The sequence below is a fragment of the Paralichthys olivaceus genome, chromosome 11 (assembly GCF_024713975.1).
Source record: "Paralichthys olivaceus isolate ysfri-2021 chromosome 11, ASM2471397v2, whole genome shotgun sequence".
Lineage (NCBI taxonomy): Eukaryota > Metazoa > Chordata > Actinopteri > Pleuronectiformes > Paralichthyidae > Paralichthys > Paralichthys olivaceus.
This window is the reverse complement of record NC_091103.1, coordinates 3,740,808-3,758,142: the sequence shown is the minus strand read 5'-3', so window position 1 is coordinate 3,758,142 and position 17,335 is coordinate 3,740,808. Positions and strand designations below refer to the sequence as shown.

At 43.3% G+C, this 17,335-nt stretch overlaps 1 protein-coding gene across 1 annotated transcript; it reads left to right on the top strand.

Annotated features, from left to right (window-relative positions):
• The first annotated feature begins 121 nt into the window (after positions 1-121).
• Positions 122-12,355, top strand: LOC109639350 (A disintegrin and metalloproteinase with thrombospondin motifs 15-like). Its single transcript, XM_020102756.2, has 8 exons — positions 122-1,288; positions 3,745-3,877; positions 6,754-6,921; positions 8,109-8,392; positions 8,471-8,648; positions 9,012-9,187; positions 9,892-10,067; positions 11,071-12,355. Exons 1-8 carry the CDS (start codon positions 329-331, stop codon positions 11,846-11,848), a joined length of 2,853 nt encoding a protein of 950 aa, XP_019958315.2. The 5' UTR covers positions 122-328; the 3' UTR covers positions 11,849-12,355.
• The last annotated feature ends 4,980 nt before the right edge of the window (positions 12,356-17,335 follow it).

The following is a 17,335-nucleotide window of genomic DNA, read 5'->3' as shown; positions in this document are numbered from 1 at the left end:
TGTGTGTGTGTTAGTCCGGGCTGTGGGAGGAGGGATGATGATGATGCTCCGGTTCCTGTCGCACATGCTGTACAGCAACAATAATATTTGGAGAGTTAAGTGGCTGCAGCACAAACCGAGACGCATGACCAGTGAGCCTTGTGTTGCGCACACAGACAGATTTCAGTGACTGGGCTCCGAGGCTCAGAGAAGTTGGAGGTCAGAGTAGAAACGGTGCAGGATGAGGAAGAAGCTGAGGAGGCAGAGCGGCTGCTTAGTTTTCTGAGGACGTTTGTGCTCATTGCGCACCGCAGCTGAATTACACTGTGGACTTTCCCGAGGAGCAGAGATGGCTTCACTCATTCACTGTCTGATTGTTTTTATACATTCTTTTTTGTATTTGAAGCAAACATGTTGCATGGAGGTAGATTTCTTCACACCCGAACGCGTGGATCTCCAAGATGATGAGAAGCATCTGCAGATGAATGAAAGACAGAGTGTTTTTCGATTAACTGCTTTCAAACAGGAATTTTACCTCAGACTCGCACCGGATTCTAGTTTTCTTGCTCCGGGCACCTTGGTCCCTGAGAGGGGCCCTTTGGCACCTAACGCGTCTGAAGCGGCAGACCTCAGGGAATGTTTCTACTCAGGTGATGTCAACAGAGATCCGGACTCATTTGCCGCTGTCAGCCTGTGCAAAGGTCTCCACGGAGGGTTCTCCTACAGGGGAATGGAGTATTTCATCAGCCTACACAGAGCTGAAGACGCAGCAGCCGCGTCTGGATACAGAAACTATTTCGACAGGACGCATGTCATCCGTCGCAGGAGACGCACTGATGCGCACTCGAGCGGCAACTTCACCAGCAGGTGTGGAGTTACACCTGATCCCAGCTTCACCGTCTCCCTGGAGAAATACAAGCATGTGGGCGAACCGGATAATGATGACTTCACTGAAACTGTGTTGAAAACCTTAGGCAGGTCAAAAAGGTTCGCCTCCATCCCCAGGTTTGTGGAGGTGCTGGTGGTGGCAGATGAATCCATGGCTAAATTTCACGGGGATGACCTGAAGCATTATCTCCTGACCCTGATGTCGGTAGCAGCCAGGCTTTACAAACACCCCAGCATCTTCAACTCCATAAACATAGTGGTGGTGGGCTTCATGGTGATAAATGAGGCCAACAAGGGACCGAAGGTTTCCAGTAATGCAGCCCTGACTCTGCGCAACTTCTGCTCCTGGCAGAAGAAGTTGAATAAACACAACGACAAGCACCCTGACTACTGGGACACTGCCATACTGTTCACCAAACAGGTAAGCAGGGGTGCGTGTGTATGTGGACATATTATGAGACAAGGGGAGTCAAAGGGACAAAGACAGACATAACAGAACAGACAGAAGTACCATCCCCCTACCCACATACAAACGTCTTAGTTTGATCATAACATATCAAATCAAATGTTATTATTGACCGTTTGCAGTTGTTTTGTATCTCCGCCCACTTTTAAGTTCATTATGGTCATTGTGTGCATCATTCAGTTTTATATTGCAGGTCTCTGTAGCCATGTTGCATCTCTTGATCACACTTTCTATCTCTCTGTAGTCCTATTGTGTCTCATGGATATTCCAACATGAAATATTAATGTAACTTCATTTAGGGGCCCCTTAACCCTTTGGGCCCTTTCACATTGTGCCAGCTATACCCATCCAGTAATCCATCCACGAACCGGAGTGTCTTCTGCACAGCTGAGCAATGCACGTCATGTAGTTCTGTGTTAGCTGCTTCAGCGAGTCACTGGAAAAGATCAACTGAGCCAGTCGTTTCCAAGACCTCACCTCGGTGTGCTCCCTCGGAATAAGAGCTGGGTCATTATCTGCCTACATGAGGTACCGTCATAAAGATCAGAGCGGTTCATAAAACTCCAGTTTGAATCCAAATCACTCCTCCATTCAAGCTGATGTAAACTGACACCATCTAAAGCATTCAGAACAGTCACAACTGTTGAGATAACCACATGTGACCACCGCAACTGTGACCACTTACCCATAAATCTCTCTGCATCACTAATTTCTTTCAGTCTCTCCTCTATGATGTCTGGCTGTTGTCACCTGGGTTTAATCACGTCCAGCCGACCTCTCTCCTTCGAGGCAGAGCAACATGTAAAACTCTTCAAGGTCAAAAACATCCCAGTGCTGTGAAAGATCACTTCTTTACACTGAGTGCAGGTCCAGTGTTGTTGTCCTTATAGGGCACAATGAGCACAGCTGCTGCATGGAAAAAACCTTGTCATAGGTTATGGAGAGCAAGTGGTGTTGAGTACACATGGCAGAAAGTACTTCTGGCATCCTTAGGCCTCAGTGTAACACTTGGTCAACAAGTTCACCTTTGTTCATCTAGATTCAGTTTGTACACTGCAAAGACATCTTGATCGACTGTAATCCCAGAGCAGTGAGATCCACACAGGCGTAAAATAAGTGTTTAAAGATCCAGGAAAATATCTAACACTTGTAACAGAACTAAACAGCAGTCATCCTGAAAACCAATGAATTATGGCCAATATTTCCACAATGATATCTTGTTTGAAATGGAAAATGCTTGTGACCTTGCCAGTAATGTTAGGTGAAAAGACTTATCTTACACAAAATGTTGGCAAAGAGTGCAACAGAAGTGTCATGGCTAGTTTTCAGTCGTCATTTTCCCGTTGAATACCCATGTTGTTGAAATAGCCCAGAGGCATGTTAGCGTTAAAATGAGATGTGTTCAGGTGCATTGTGGTCTAAGGCTAACTTGAGGCAGCAGAGAGTGATTGCACAATCGAACAACAAAAACCAGGTCTGGGATCAGTGGTGCAGGATTTCACTGTTATTTTAAAGGCACATTATGATTTAGATATAAAATAACATGCACTTAAATACAAGGGTGCACAACTGGCACTTCGTTGAACTGAAGATGACTCCTCCTTAATGCACCTTAATACCCTGACACTCCAGAGCCATGCTAGTAGCTTGTGAGGCTGTGTACGTGTAAAGCTTTAGCTTTCGTGCTAAAAGCTAACAGCAGCCCGCTAACATGCTTGCAAAACATGATGTTGAGCAGGTATAATATTTACACATGTTCACCATGTTAACATTCCAACATTTGTAAATAAACACAAAGTACAAATGAGGTTGAAGGGGAATGTCATAAACTTTTCTATTCTTGATGACCACTCAGAGACCTTTCCAGAACAGTCTTGCCATTCAACCACACGACATTTAGGTCTGAGAGATAGGGGAGGATGGGATCGAACCATGAACCTGTTGGTTAGTGGATGATCCGCTCCACCTCCTGAGCCACAGCTGCATGCACAGTATGTTAAAATGATGTTGTTGAGATAGTTCAGTCTGGGGATGTCAAGGATAAAAGAGGAAACAGTGTCTCGTAAAGAAAAGACTGTAGTGGAGCTGACATGGTTTTACTTCACCCTGGGCTGTGAGCTGCAGGTGGGACACATCTAGTCCTCCCAAACTATCTTCTTACCTCTTACCTAAACACAGAGGGGAAATCTGTAATGGGCCATCTCCCCTGACTCCCTGCTTCAATATATTTTAAGAAGCGAGCAGCAATAAGCAAACCACAGTCCCATGTGCTTTGTATTAGTGCCGTTTACGCTCTATTCACTCTGTAACTCTCAGCTCAACCACACGAAACGTGTAAAACATGGCTCGAGTCCTATCAGATTTTACAAGAGAAAAGGCTTTTCATTGAACTCTTAAGTCTTTGTCACCAGGATCTCTGTGGGGCCACAACCTGCGACACACTGGGGATGGCTGACGTCGGGACCATGTGTGACCCGAAGAGGAGCTGCTCTGTCATCGAGGATGACGGCCTTCCCTCGGCTTTCACCACTGCCCACGAACTAGGTTAGAAAATGTTGATTGTTGGTGTAAGTTTGAATGTGTAAATGATTTCCTGTGCATTTTAGATTAAAGCTCATACACAGTTGAATTGCAGCAGGACTCAGACGGAGATATGCTTCAGACAGTGGTCCTCAGACTTGATCTGGTATGTTTCCCCTTCAGAGGGAGAAAAGAGCTTGTGCCCCCACTTTTCCTAAATACACTCACCATGAATACCCCCCCCCCCCCTCCCCAGGAACCAATGTTTTCAAACTGAAAGGAACTCTCTCCACATGAGCGCGCCGTCTCTGTTCTAATCTTCATCCATAACAGACCTGAAAACACATGTCACACACACTGGGCATGTGCAGGCTGGTGTAAACAGGAAGCATTTGGTTTTTAGTTGCAGAATTGTCGCAGATTGCTCGAATAATAAATTGTCTCCTACACATGTAAGCAGTTGTATGATTGCCAAATGAAGACTTTAACTGCAGTTAGTTGAGGCCAATAGCTTCAGTTTTCTTGTGGCACAGGGGTCAAGTGATGGGAGCTAATCAGGCAAAGTTACCTCATTACCGAAAAGACCCAATCAGCGAGCAGTTGTGAGTGTCTACGTCTTCGTTTCTAAGCTTCTCAGTTTCCGCCCATCCAGAATAAAATGTGTTTCCAAACTTCTCTCTTTTAGTGGCTCTAAAACATTGGAGTAGTGAGGACATCAGGTATATCCATTTAAAATGAAAACGTAATAGTATAGTGTAGGTGTGTGTGAACGTTGAGGTAGCTACACACACACACAATTACCCCCCTACAGTGGCTCTGTGCCCCTCTCAGCGGTGGCCACCATACAGATTGAGAACCACTGGCTTTAAGGCAATAGCTTCATACAACCTCAACTCAAAATGTCAAAGGAATTCTGCAGTCCAGTTTGACATGTGCACGTAATCAGGTCTGCCTGGAGGGCTCTGCAACTTTCATCACGATCTACATGTTCTCAGACCTGGTCCCAGAGCTCTGCAGGGTTATTAGTCCCACCAGCTATTTCATCACTTTGACCTGATGTTCGTTTGTGAAGTAGTTTCTGATTGGGCGGGCACACGTCTGGGTCTCACAGGCCAAGGTTTAGATCAGTGCATGTTCCACATACCAGCTGCACAACGTAACTCTGCACACTGGCAGCTGCAAACAGCAAGAGAGAGATACGTTGTAGAAAAAAATCTTGAAAATTGAAAGAACTTCAGCCCCAATATTCACATGGCTACATAAACCCACACACGTACGCTCCAGCTGTAATGTTTTGGCAGATGAAGAAAGGGACAATTTAAGAAAGAAAAATTACACCAAAACTATGTCAACGTTTCTCTGGACTTCTCTGAACTGTGATGCAATTAAATGTGAAATTTACACGCAACTGTGAATTTAATATGCCACTAAACTACAGACACACAGAGCTCTGACATCTTTGGTGGAAAAGGCGCTGATTTGTGTTTGTGGCTTGAAAACATTCACATTTTGATTCAACTCCAAGGGCGAGGTGGGTTCGACTCCAGCCTGTTTAAGAAGGAGTTGGGGCCGGGACTTGTTTGCTGAGCGGGGAAGTTGAGGAGAAGCAGCTCGAGCCTGTTGTCTCCAATGTTTATAAAATACACTTGCCCTTCTAAAGCTGATTATTTATACATTCTATCCATCTAAATACACCAGCACAGAGAGAGAAAGGACTGATGGTTTAGGGGAAAATGTCCTGACAAACATGTTGAAATGACACCAGAGGTATAACTGCATCAAAATTGCTCTTCTATAAGTTCCTACCAGTGTTTTTCAGTTTAACCACATCCTGGCTGCAGCTTTGTTCTTTACCCCACAGACATGAGATATGACACCAGTTCTCTCATCTCACTCTTACCATTCCCTAAAATGCTGAACTATTATTTGTAATTCCTGTTTCTAGTTTTATTGCTAATTAACTAGCTACAATTACCAACTGTTGAACGGAATCACATCGTCTGTGTCATGGTTCATGTGTTTAGAGCAAGTATCGTATGATCCAGCTGGATCCATCTGAAATCTGACATCATGCTGAATTCAGAAGTGAGTAAAAAGATTTATGGCCTCCTGGCGGTGGAGAAGTTCCCAGTACACCTTGAACTATAGGGTGAATTAACTGAACAACTATTTCTCATGTATGGTAGCAGTGATGTAGACTGATATATTTATATGTGCAACATGGTAAAATGGAAAAGGAACTAAAGTTGAACATTGCTAATCCTTCCTCCTGTGCTTTTTGATGCAGTTTAATGCATAGTATTTAGCCAGCTGTAGTTTAACTCACTGCTAACGCTATGAGGCCAATCCTTATTAATAATACAAGTGACAGTTTCACTCTCACTTTCAACAATCAGTGGTTGATGGGGCTGTAAAAGAAGCAGGACTCATACCTGGGACCAGATGCACAAGTAACTCCTGAGGCCCCGAGGGAGGCATTGATTTACACTGACCACGTATATGTTAAATAATGACACAATTTCCCCTCGGAAGGGTCCTGTCTCATGATTGTATAAGCTGAAACCACAGTTTATGATTGTTCTTTTTTTCTTTTGGAAAGTACTGCATGTCCGTATTTAGGGAATGAAACAATTTTCTTGGGGAACTAAATTCCCCTGTCAGACCAGATTTAGAGCATGGACATATGCCACGCATTCCTGTCGGCTGTGATATCAGCTCCAATTCAGTCCAAGTTGAGTTCACATTTCTACATCTCATACATATGTGTCCATGCAGAAGTTTCCCTGTACCCGCCCAGTCGCTGAACTAATTACATCATGGTATGACATTAAATGCAACTACTTGAGTCCCACAACGGTGTGACCATCTGTCTCTGTTCCCACCCCGCCCTCTCTCCTCAGGCCACGTCTTCAACATGCCCCACGACAATGTGAAGGCATGCGAGGAGGTATTCGGGAAACTGAAGGACAACCACATGATGTCTCCCACGCTGATTCAGATTGACAGGAGCCGACCCTGGTCTGTTTGCAGCGCAGCCATCATTACTGAGTTCCTGGACAGAGGTCATGGTTAGTAAACACTTCCTGTGTATGTCTCTGGACGTAGATGGACTCACTAATGCTGTCCAGGCTTCGAGCTGTCAGCTGGTAGTAATCTAACCCACAAGAAAACAGACATTGGCTCATTTTTGTCACAGTTTTACTCATCATCCTAGTAGGATGACTCAAGGCCCAAAATATTTCGATTCTGTCCTTATTTGTTTTCATTAATACGTCTCTTTGGATAAAATGAGGCTTCACAGCGAGCGGCTCGCTCACAGCTGCAGCCGTTAACATCCAGTCATATTCACTCAGGTGCAGACATTACAGCCTGACATGTCCTCACTGTTCCTCTGACAAACACACTCATGCCCACGCTGGCTGGTGCAGCGGATCTGACAGCGCCGGCGCCTCTCATTTCGGACAATTTGATTAAAGAGAAAATGATCATGGTTGGCTGTGCGTCTGGTGTGCCGACCACGTCTTTTGTGGTGAGCCTGCCGTCAATCAGCCTTGAAGTTGCTGTGGGGGCTTTCCTGTAGCTGAGCTGAGTATTAGATGTTTATTTTAGTTGTAGAACTTCACATGATGCCGTTATCCGTTAGCATTTCCAATTAGCCAATAGCATCTTGGCATATGCTCATCTTATTATCTTGTTATATTATAATGTGAAAGGTTTCATGTTGTAATAAGATTAAGTTTGAATTGCTATGACAGATTTGGTTTCTTGATTTGTTTATATGTTGTAATCACTCAAAAATATATTGTTGTAAGAAAAAACCTTTCATGTTTTAATGTGTCACTGATCTGTTTTGCCTTTTCTGGCAGGACTGCGGCGCAGCTTCGGATGAGAAATTTAATATGCAATATGAATTTGGTCTATTCATCTTTGTCACTGATATTATAATCACTATTTTTCTGGGGGAAGTATCTGGCTCTTATGCTAACAGTGTGACTGCTGACAGATATCAGTGGGTTCATTAGATCTAAACAAAATCTGCCTGTTGCTGCTGGAAACACGTCAAAGTCAAAACAGAAATATTTCCAATGTTTCAAAAAGGCTGATCAGCAGCAACCGAGTGCCTCAAAAAACTGTGAACAGAAATATTTGAACACTTCCACATGTTTAGTCATGAGGTCACTGGATTTCAAAATTCGTATGAGTCAGTACAGTGTGCAGCGTGACTGAGAGCAGTGCTGTTGGGTTGTTTCTGTAGGGGACTGTCTGCTGGACCAGCCTCAGAGGCAGCTGTCTCTCCCGGACAACCTGCCTGGCTCCAGCTACAGCCTGCACCGCCAGTGTGAGCTCGCCTTTGGACCCGCCTCAAAACCCTGCCCATACATGCAGCCCTGCTCCAAACTGTGGTGCACTGGGAAGGCCCGGGGACAGCTGGTCTGTCAAACCCGACACTTTCCCTGGGCGGACGGCACCAGCTGTGGCAACGGCAAGGTCTGCTACAGAGGAGCCTGCGCTGATAAGAATGCCACCATGCACATCAAGGTGAGTGTTGAAACATCAGTTGCCCTTGGTTATTTAATGGGCACAACTGAAGTGCAGCCTATTTTTGTTTGGCCGCAGGTGGATGGCCGGTGGGGCAAATGGGGTGCATATGGAGATTGTTCCCGCAGTTGTGGTGGAGGAGTTCAGCTCGCCAAGAGGGAGTGTAACAACCCCGTCCCTGAGAATGGAGGCAAATACTGCTACGGCCTTCGCATCAAATATCGCTCCTGTAACCTCAACCTCTGCCCTGAAACAGGTACGCTAGCCTCTGCTCACACAGAGAGACGCACAGAGAGGCCTCTGACTGACCATTCACTAAAACTTTACCCCACAGGCACAACTCCACAACTCCATGACCTCAGTTCAGTCACAACAGACCCGTAGAGGCGTCAGTGTATTTGTTCTCTAAGTTAATTTATCAATTTAATGGAAACCTATACAGCAGCACATTCTGATCTCTACATTAGAGAACTTGCATATCAATATACAGAGTAGTATATTTAATACACACAAAGAACAGAGAGCCTGATTGGTGTTGCAGTACTCAATCACACCCTGGGCAGTAAACAGTGCTGCAGTAGCTGTACAATCACCTCAAAGCTTGTTTCTCTGTCTCCAGGTAAGAGTTTCAGGGAGGAGCAGTGTGAGGCATTCAACGGCTTAAACCTGAACACCAACAGACTGGGTTCTTCTGTGGTGTGGGTTCCCAAATATTCCGGCATCTCTCCCAAGGACAAATGCAAGCTCATCTGCCGTGCTAACGGTACTGGGTACTTCTATGTCCTTGCTCCTAAGGTGTGTATAATTATTATTTTCACTGCAAAATTCCTCATATCACATTTTTAAATCCACACTCACTTTTCTACTCATTAAAAAAAAAGTCCTCATACTCAGTTCTGTCTAAAAACCTGAGACATGACACCCGGACATTCTCTTAATATTCTGAGCTGCAGTGCTGGCTAATGAAATCTGGACTCCTTGTCCTTGAACACCTCAGCACGAGTCAGAACGTCATGGGAGGTGCAGTCGAAACATTTATTGAGCGGCTCCATGTTCACAGAAGTTTCCTGGTTTGGTGTTTACAGTAACTGTCGGCCTGGTGTGACTTGGCCCTCGTCCACAGTGCAAGAAGAAACAGCTAATTGTGTCCACAGCGTAATGAGTAGAGATGTGTTAGTGGCATTAGAGAGTGGCTGCTCCTGCAGGATGGACGGAGTGGTCAGAGAGGGAAACATTCCAGAATAGTATCGTCTCACAGCTGTGGCTACAGAGCTATTTATGCAACCAGCATGAAAACAAGCTTGTAGCAGCAACACGTCCACATCTCATTTACACTAACGAACACTGCAACTCTCTGTGGTTCATTATTCTAATTTATGTGTAAGGGTTCAAGTGTTTGTCAAAATGAGACCACATCTACAGCCTCGCTGTCCTACTCACATATTAGCCAATGTCCTCGGCCCAGGATGATGTAACTTTTCTAATCTCAAACCCTGCAGGTTGTGGATGGGACGCCCTGCTCTCCTGACACCTCAGCTGTATGTGTTCAGGGAAAATGCATCAAGGCAGGCTGCGATGGCAAGCTGGACTCTAACCAGAAGTTTGACAAGTGTGGCATGTGTGGCGGGGACAACCAGGGCTGTAAGAAAGTCTCAGGACTGTTCACCAAACCTGTGTAAGTAGTACTCTGTAAATAAACATTGGGTGTCTAAAGATCTTCTTGGAATTATAGGGAAGAGAAAAGAAAACAAATGACACAAGATGTAAAGAACTCACCGTAAATAGATTTAGTTCAGACATCTTGGTGACAAGTTAAGCAATGGTTTTATTCCTGGGATGAAAAGTGTACTGGAAAGGACAAGGTCTCAGTGACAGTGTGTAAGAGGGCTCTTAATAATAAAAAAGTTTGGGCCCGGATATCATCAGCAGCTGGGTATTAAAATAAAATTCATGTGCTGATCAGACGCATCTTTTCTTTTTCTTCTTTTTGATGTTTCATGTTGTAAATTATGAAAAAAACAAATGTTTCAGTGCCTGAGATCAGCATCTGTTACCTGTTGCCCTAAATTCCTTAGTCAAGAAATGTTTTGAAGATGGAAAACATATAAACATGATGCCTCAGTCCTATTTCAGATTCACATGATCATGTATTTATTACTTTTCATTGTAGTGTAAATGACTAAAACTGTCCAGACTCAACAGTCTTGTCAAAGTCAAAGCTTTTAAACAGCTATAATCACCATCTGCTTAGGAAGGATGAAGGTTTCTTGTCCATATCCTCCTTCACACAGGGACTTTGAGTTGGTTCCATCTGGTCGTGTCTTAAGGTTTCCAGTTGTAAGAACTAAAAATAACCAATTTGTGTTTTGTTTTGTGGCTGTTGATCTGGCCAACTCTTGCCACTAGTTTTTTTTAACTGGACAGGAAGTGTTTCAGTCAAAGAGCTTTATTTCCAAAATGTAACTTCTGTGTTTAACACTTACACTCAGAAAATACAGTTTAATGAGCTGCTTTAATGATGGGAGCATCATTTTTGAAGTAGAGATATTGTGCTTGAGGTCAGGTTGATCATTTTAATTTGGGTTATAACTCAACGTTTACGTGCTCTAATTTTAAGAAATCACATCACTGTCCTCCAACTGTTAATGATTAATTGATGATTTCCCCCTCCTTTCTAGTCATGGCTACAACTTTGTGGTGATGCTGCCAGCGGGAGCCTCCAACATTGACATCCGTCAGCGCGGCTATCGAGGAATGGTCAGCGATGAAAACTACTTAGCAGTAAAGAATCAGCGTGGCACGTACCTCCTGAACGGCAACTATGTGGTGTCAGCGGTGGAGCGCGACCTGCTGGTGAAGGGCAGCCTGCTGCGTTACAGTGGCACCTCCACATCTATCGAGATTCTCCGGGCAACCAGACCCTTGCAGGAGCCCCTGACTGTGGAGGTACTCTCTGTCGGGAAGATGACTCCGCCCAGGGTGCGCTACTCTTTCTACGTCTCCAAGGAGAGCAAGGAGGAGAAAACACTGCAGAAAGAGGAGAGAAGCCACAAAACACATAACAGCGTCCTGATGGACAGCAACAAAGTAGAAGTTAAGAAGCAAGCGATGGGTAAGAGGCCGGTTAGTCACTGGGTGACAGGAAATTGGGATATATGCACAGTGACATGTGGCAACGGTTTTCAGAAGAGGCTGGTGCAGTGCCAGAGCGTGGAGGGGCGTCCTGCAGTGGACTGTGACAGCACCGACAAGCCTGTAGCTATGAGACCATGTGGGGATCCATGCCCCATGTGGGATGTAGGTACCTGGTCTCACTGCTCCAAGTCCTGTGGAAGGGGCTTCAAAAGGCGGTTGGTGCACTGCATTACCGAGACAGGTATGAATCTACCCAGGGAGCACTGCTCTGGACGGAGGAAGCCTCAGGAACTGGACCTCTGCAACCTAAAGCCATGTTAGAGCAGAGCGGGCACAGTCCAGGGATTGAATTTTGGAAGTCAAACTGATGCAAATACTCTCAACTTCAGTCTGACTGTGTCTGCAGGGGTGTCCCCTCTACAGTAGAAGACAGGCAGCGCCCTGTCCTCCTGCTCCTGTTTGAAGACAGAGATCTGTTTACATATAAATAGAGGGACAGCTGTCTTCTTGTAAAGTGAAATGCACATCAAACCAACTGTGGCAGGTTTGACTTTTGTTAGTCTACCTCTTCCTTAAACGATGACACAATGCGTGCATGTGTAAACTATTGAGAGACGGTTGCAGAGGATGCAGAGACACTGATCATTCCATGCATAGGATGAGATAAGAATGGATGAAAGCTTGTGACACCCACACTGTGCTGTTATCAGAAGCAGGTTTCTGTGAATTGACGTTTTGTTCACTCATCACTGAAGTGATCGATATGTGAAACTGTACTGTATCTGCCACAGTCCAGACATCATTAGTCTGTGCTGTTCTTGCATCATTTTGTTGAATCTTTGAATTGATGTCTTGATTTGGTGCCAGTCACTTCATCCTAACAGCTTTATGTCATTTGGAAATGAAACAGTCAACATGATATCACTTGAAACGGTCTTTTTTCCAATTGGATCAATATCAAAGAGTCCCTGAATACTAATGACCAAATATCTAAAAACTTTTTTTGCATAGGTAAATTTGTGTATACAGTAAACGTAGGCTGTTTGTATGGTGCAATCGTAATGTGTTTCTGTCTGTAGTATGTAAAAAACTAATTCTGTGTTCTATGTTGCCAAAGAGCTATAACCTTCCACAAAGCCTTAGCACTGTGAGAGACACTTCTCTGCATGAGCCGCACAGGAGCGTGGCTTCCTCAAAGAACCATCGCTGTACATTTCCATCATCACCTGAAAATTACCTTCCGACTGTTACACTCAAAGCTCCTGGAGGCTGTAAAGATTTGAAACACTTAACTGAACTAATCAATTGAATCAACAGAGAAGAAAACAAGCAAAAACTGAACTGGTTTCACATTTAAAAGCTTTATATTGGACTCTCTGTTGAACAAAACAAACAATATAAAGATGTTATGTTGGTGTCTAGAAAATGTGAAATTTATATTTTTCATTACATAATCCAAACAGTCATTGACTATGATCATAATAATTAAGATTATAATAGCAGCAGAACACAATGTATTCATTGAGGTTTGCTAAAGAGCATGAAAAGGGAACAGCTGGATGAGGAAAAAGCAAATCGATAAACTCACTCTCACAATAAAAGACAGGAAATGCATTACTTGGTTTAAAAACACAAATGGAAAAATTCCTTGTGATCGTATGTAAAGGCAAAGACTTTAAACTCTATTAGCAAAATATTATAGCCACTCATAGATGAAAAATCTTTGATAATCCCATAACAAAGGTGCACGTCAGAGTCTGGAGTACAGTATATCAGATGATAAATTAAAAGTTAGTTCTCGTAATCATTGTGCATGCGGGAGAACTGGGCACGTGTAAAGACGAGAGAGACTTAGACAAAGTCCTGATTGTTGTGGCAAGATGACTGGGTCAGAGGATTCTTCAAGGGTCAGAGGATTCTTCAAGGGTCCAAAGATTTTGTGTCTGAACCCAACAAGACCTGAAAATGTAACTGAAACCGAACCAGACCAGTTTTTTTTAGTTGAAAGCCGAGACTTCATTAAAGACAGCCAGGAGACACATACCTGATTGCCAATGGTTCTTGTGACACTACGTCTTAACCTTCAAAAGGAAGTGATTGGTGACGTGCCAACTTCCTGTAGTGAACTTCTAGGTGAAACCTGCAGTATATTGTGGCAACATGTTTATTCACCCCATTAAAGACACCCTCGGTAAAACTACTGGCAAACTCTACTCGAACAAGTAAATCAATTAGCAAACTGATATTTCTGCACTTTCCATCCTGGCATTACATTGTTTTAATGTGATTCTTCTAATTTGATTTCAACTCGTCATCTTTCCAATTGTTTCCAAAATAGCTGGAACTGAGTCAGAGCTGGAACTAGTGGTATCTCGGCCAAGGCCCAAATTATGACACTTAAATTTGCCAGATCCAAATTTTTTTATTTGGATACGCACTTAATTAAACACACTCATAAATATCAGTCTGCAAAACATGTCTGATTTTTCTTTTTTTGCCAGATATATGAATCATTCTCTGGGAATTTTGTCAAAATGTATTAAAAAAAAATTTAAAAATCCTATTTTAACAACGGAGAGGGCAGAAAAAATAACCTCCTTGGTGGAGCTAAATATTTGAAGCATACTTTCAGAATAGAGAATAAATAAACAGTCTAACAAATATTTGGTAAAAGCTCATCGGACTTCACAGAATGATGGGAAATAACTTCTATTACTCAAAGGTGAAATTTTCCTTAAATCTCATCATGCCCCTCAACACAAAACTTATTTCAGTGTTCATTTTTTAAATCTGCTTTGGTTCAGGGGGACAACTAAACCATCTAAAAGATGGTTTTGTACAGTTAATTCTTTTATTTCACACCATGTACAGATAATGTTGTTTTTATCAGTTGTCTTCTGTATTGTATACTATGTATACATCCATCTATCGGCATTAAATAAAATATATATATGGGATTATAACCATAAACTGAATCATGATTCATTATTACATGGGGGATATCCTATATGTTGTGTCTTGGATTTGTCCCTCAGTATCTGCTGCATCAGATATGTGCTGAAACTGCAGCCTTCCATTACATGTGATGAGGCAGTCTTGATATCTCAGCTCTCCTCCAACCGAAGCATGAGCGATGAAAATGCATTCATTCATCCACTTTGGTATTCTGTTGATTCAAGGTCTGTTGAACCAGCTGCACTGTAATAACACACCCAGCTTGGCCAGTGCCTGCCCAGTAAGCCTGACGCATTGTTGGATAGATGTCTTTCAGACTCAGACACCCTCACCCTTAGGATTTGATCCATGTGAGGGTTTAAAGCAGCGGTGGGGAACGTTCAGCCTCTGGGCCATTTATAGCCTGAGACAGTCTGATCCAGCGCATGAGGCAATTCATGAAAAAATTCTCATGACAGCAATGAATTGTGTCTTTTAATAAAAGACACAAAACACTGAGTTATTCGTTTTCATTGAGGTCAAAAGAAAATCCAGTGTGATTTTTATAAGCTTGAATTGATGTAAATATATATATATTTTTCATTTTCATTACACATGAAAACATGCAGCTAGACTGGATGAGTTAAACTGACAAATGCTCTTTGGTAAAGTGAACGTTCTGCAAAGTTTGTGACCAACAAGCAGCTTTTACAGCTTCCTGCTCAGAGCAGCCTATGACATCTTACACCCCAAAACCTTCAGCAGTGGCTGAATGAAGGTTCATCCTAGCCACTATGACCAACTCCAGCTAAGCTCAGACATAACCTCACTGGTTGTAAAGTGAGTCTCCCCCAAAGAAGGTACACAGAGAGAGGGGGAACGGGGAATGAGAGGGCGTTCTCCACTGACCAGAGTGGTCAGTTTAAACAAGCCTGGGACTAGGAAACGCTGGATGATCAGCAGCTCCATCACAAATGGTCTCCACCACCCTAAGACCAGACAGTTGACAGTAACCTGGGAGCTGTCGATGAAAGAAGGAAGCATCTCAGGCAAAATATCAAGGATTGACACCAATAGTTTTCCCAATGGAGGTTGGCGGCAGGGGCTTTGTTGCACTATCCACCATGACGATGCTCAGAGATCTAGGAATCCACTGACAAGCCCTGCACTAGACCATAAAAGAAACCTCACAGACTGCAGAGCAGAACAGGAGGAAAGATCCTAAAGGGACCCCAGAGGTTAAGGGACACGAACCCAGGTCTGATCTGCATTAGCAGAGGGTGTCTAGAAGGATAGAGCATGGTAAGGTTCACATTTATCCCTTATAGCTACAGGTGTTTGCTAACATCTACTGGTGATCACTAATATCTTCAGGCAGTTGGCAAAACTAGTGCAGAAGACCTTCACACATTTAAGGGATTTAAGGCATTTGTTGTTGAAAAGAAGAAAACAATACACCAGCCTAGTCCTTTTATCTGGATACTTCGTCTCAGGGTCTACAGGTCTTTAAATATCTAGAACCCTTCATGGTTGTGAAATATTAAAATGTCATTCCCTGTTAATGTTCATTTAAACAAAAAATCCTGATGCTCTGAATTCCATGAGATCTCTCCTGAAAAGATGAAACTACAGAGCCTGGAACCCAGATGTGCAAATTTTTTTATAGCTCTCTTAAATACATAGTCTGTCAGCTCAGCCTCTGAGAGCAGGTTTCTGAAAACACGATCCCCTCACTTATCAAAAGCCGTTTTTTAATGCTTCATTATCTAAAACACACTTGTGAGCCTGAGGAAGAGAACCCAACCTCTACTAAATGAGATGCAGCAGATTTCCAAAAATGAAATTGTGTGTGTGCTTCTCCAGCCACAGAAAGTGAAGTTTTGAATTAAACAGTGGTGACTCAGCAGAATTAGATCTTTTGTTTTGGTCTCCTCGAGGATAAAGCAGGACAGAGGGGCTGGGTTGGTGAAAATGAGAATTCAGTGAGGTCACATCTTGCGAGTCCCGGTTGTCGGGTGAAAGAGCAGAACTCACGTGATGGTGAAATGATTTGTTGGTGATCTCTGGGGGATCTGGACGAGATGAAGTTTCATGATGACATCTTGGGTGGACTGGTTAAACAAACACCGGGATATAAAGTGAACTATGACTCTTCTAAAACCCAGAGACAGGAGGGATTCTAATCCACCATCTCTATGGTCTGATTAAGTTCAGACACACAAATCTACTCAGTCAAAGTTAGTTAGATAAATTAGCAGGTTACGAAAACACTTACACTTCTTGCCAAATCATGTATGTGTGCAACGTGTTCCTATTCTTTGGCATTGGCATCTTTCTGGGAACTCTTTTTAATCCGCAAATGAAGAGTTTGGACAAACCTCAGCTGAGTAACGGTATTTATAATGTTGGGTGTGGATGGGTACAGTGGGTTGACAGAGCTATGATTCACACGAGTGGTTTAAAGTATTCCTACTAGTAAAAACAATTGTGTGTGGTCTGGACTAGAAGTACGAGACACTGAATGTGACATTGCTGTAATAAAATGACTGATTTGACTGTGTCTGGAAATTATATCAACCCTGTTAGGTCAGCCATTACTTTTCTGTTCCACTGGCACACATTCAACCTCTGCACACCATCCTGCACTGACAAGTGAAGGAGCATCGACCTTCAAGCGTCATCACTGTTTAAGTGTATTTAGAAAATGACAGGAGTTTAACTCCAGTGTGGGCAGCTGCTGACAACGACAGTTCACTCGAAACTCCCCACAATTGTCGACATTTGGGCTAAAAATACGGTGAAAATGATGCTGTTTCAAATTTGAATGTCGAGGCTTCCAGACACTATGTTTGAAGAAGTGGTTACCATTTGCTT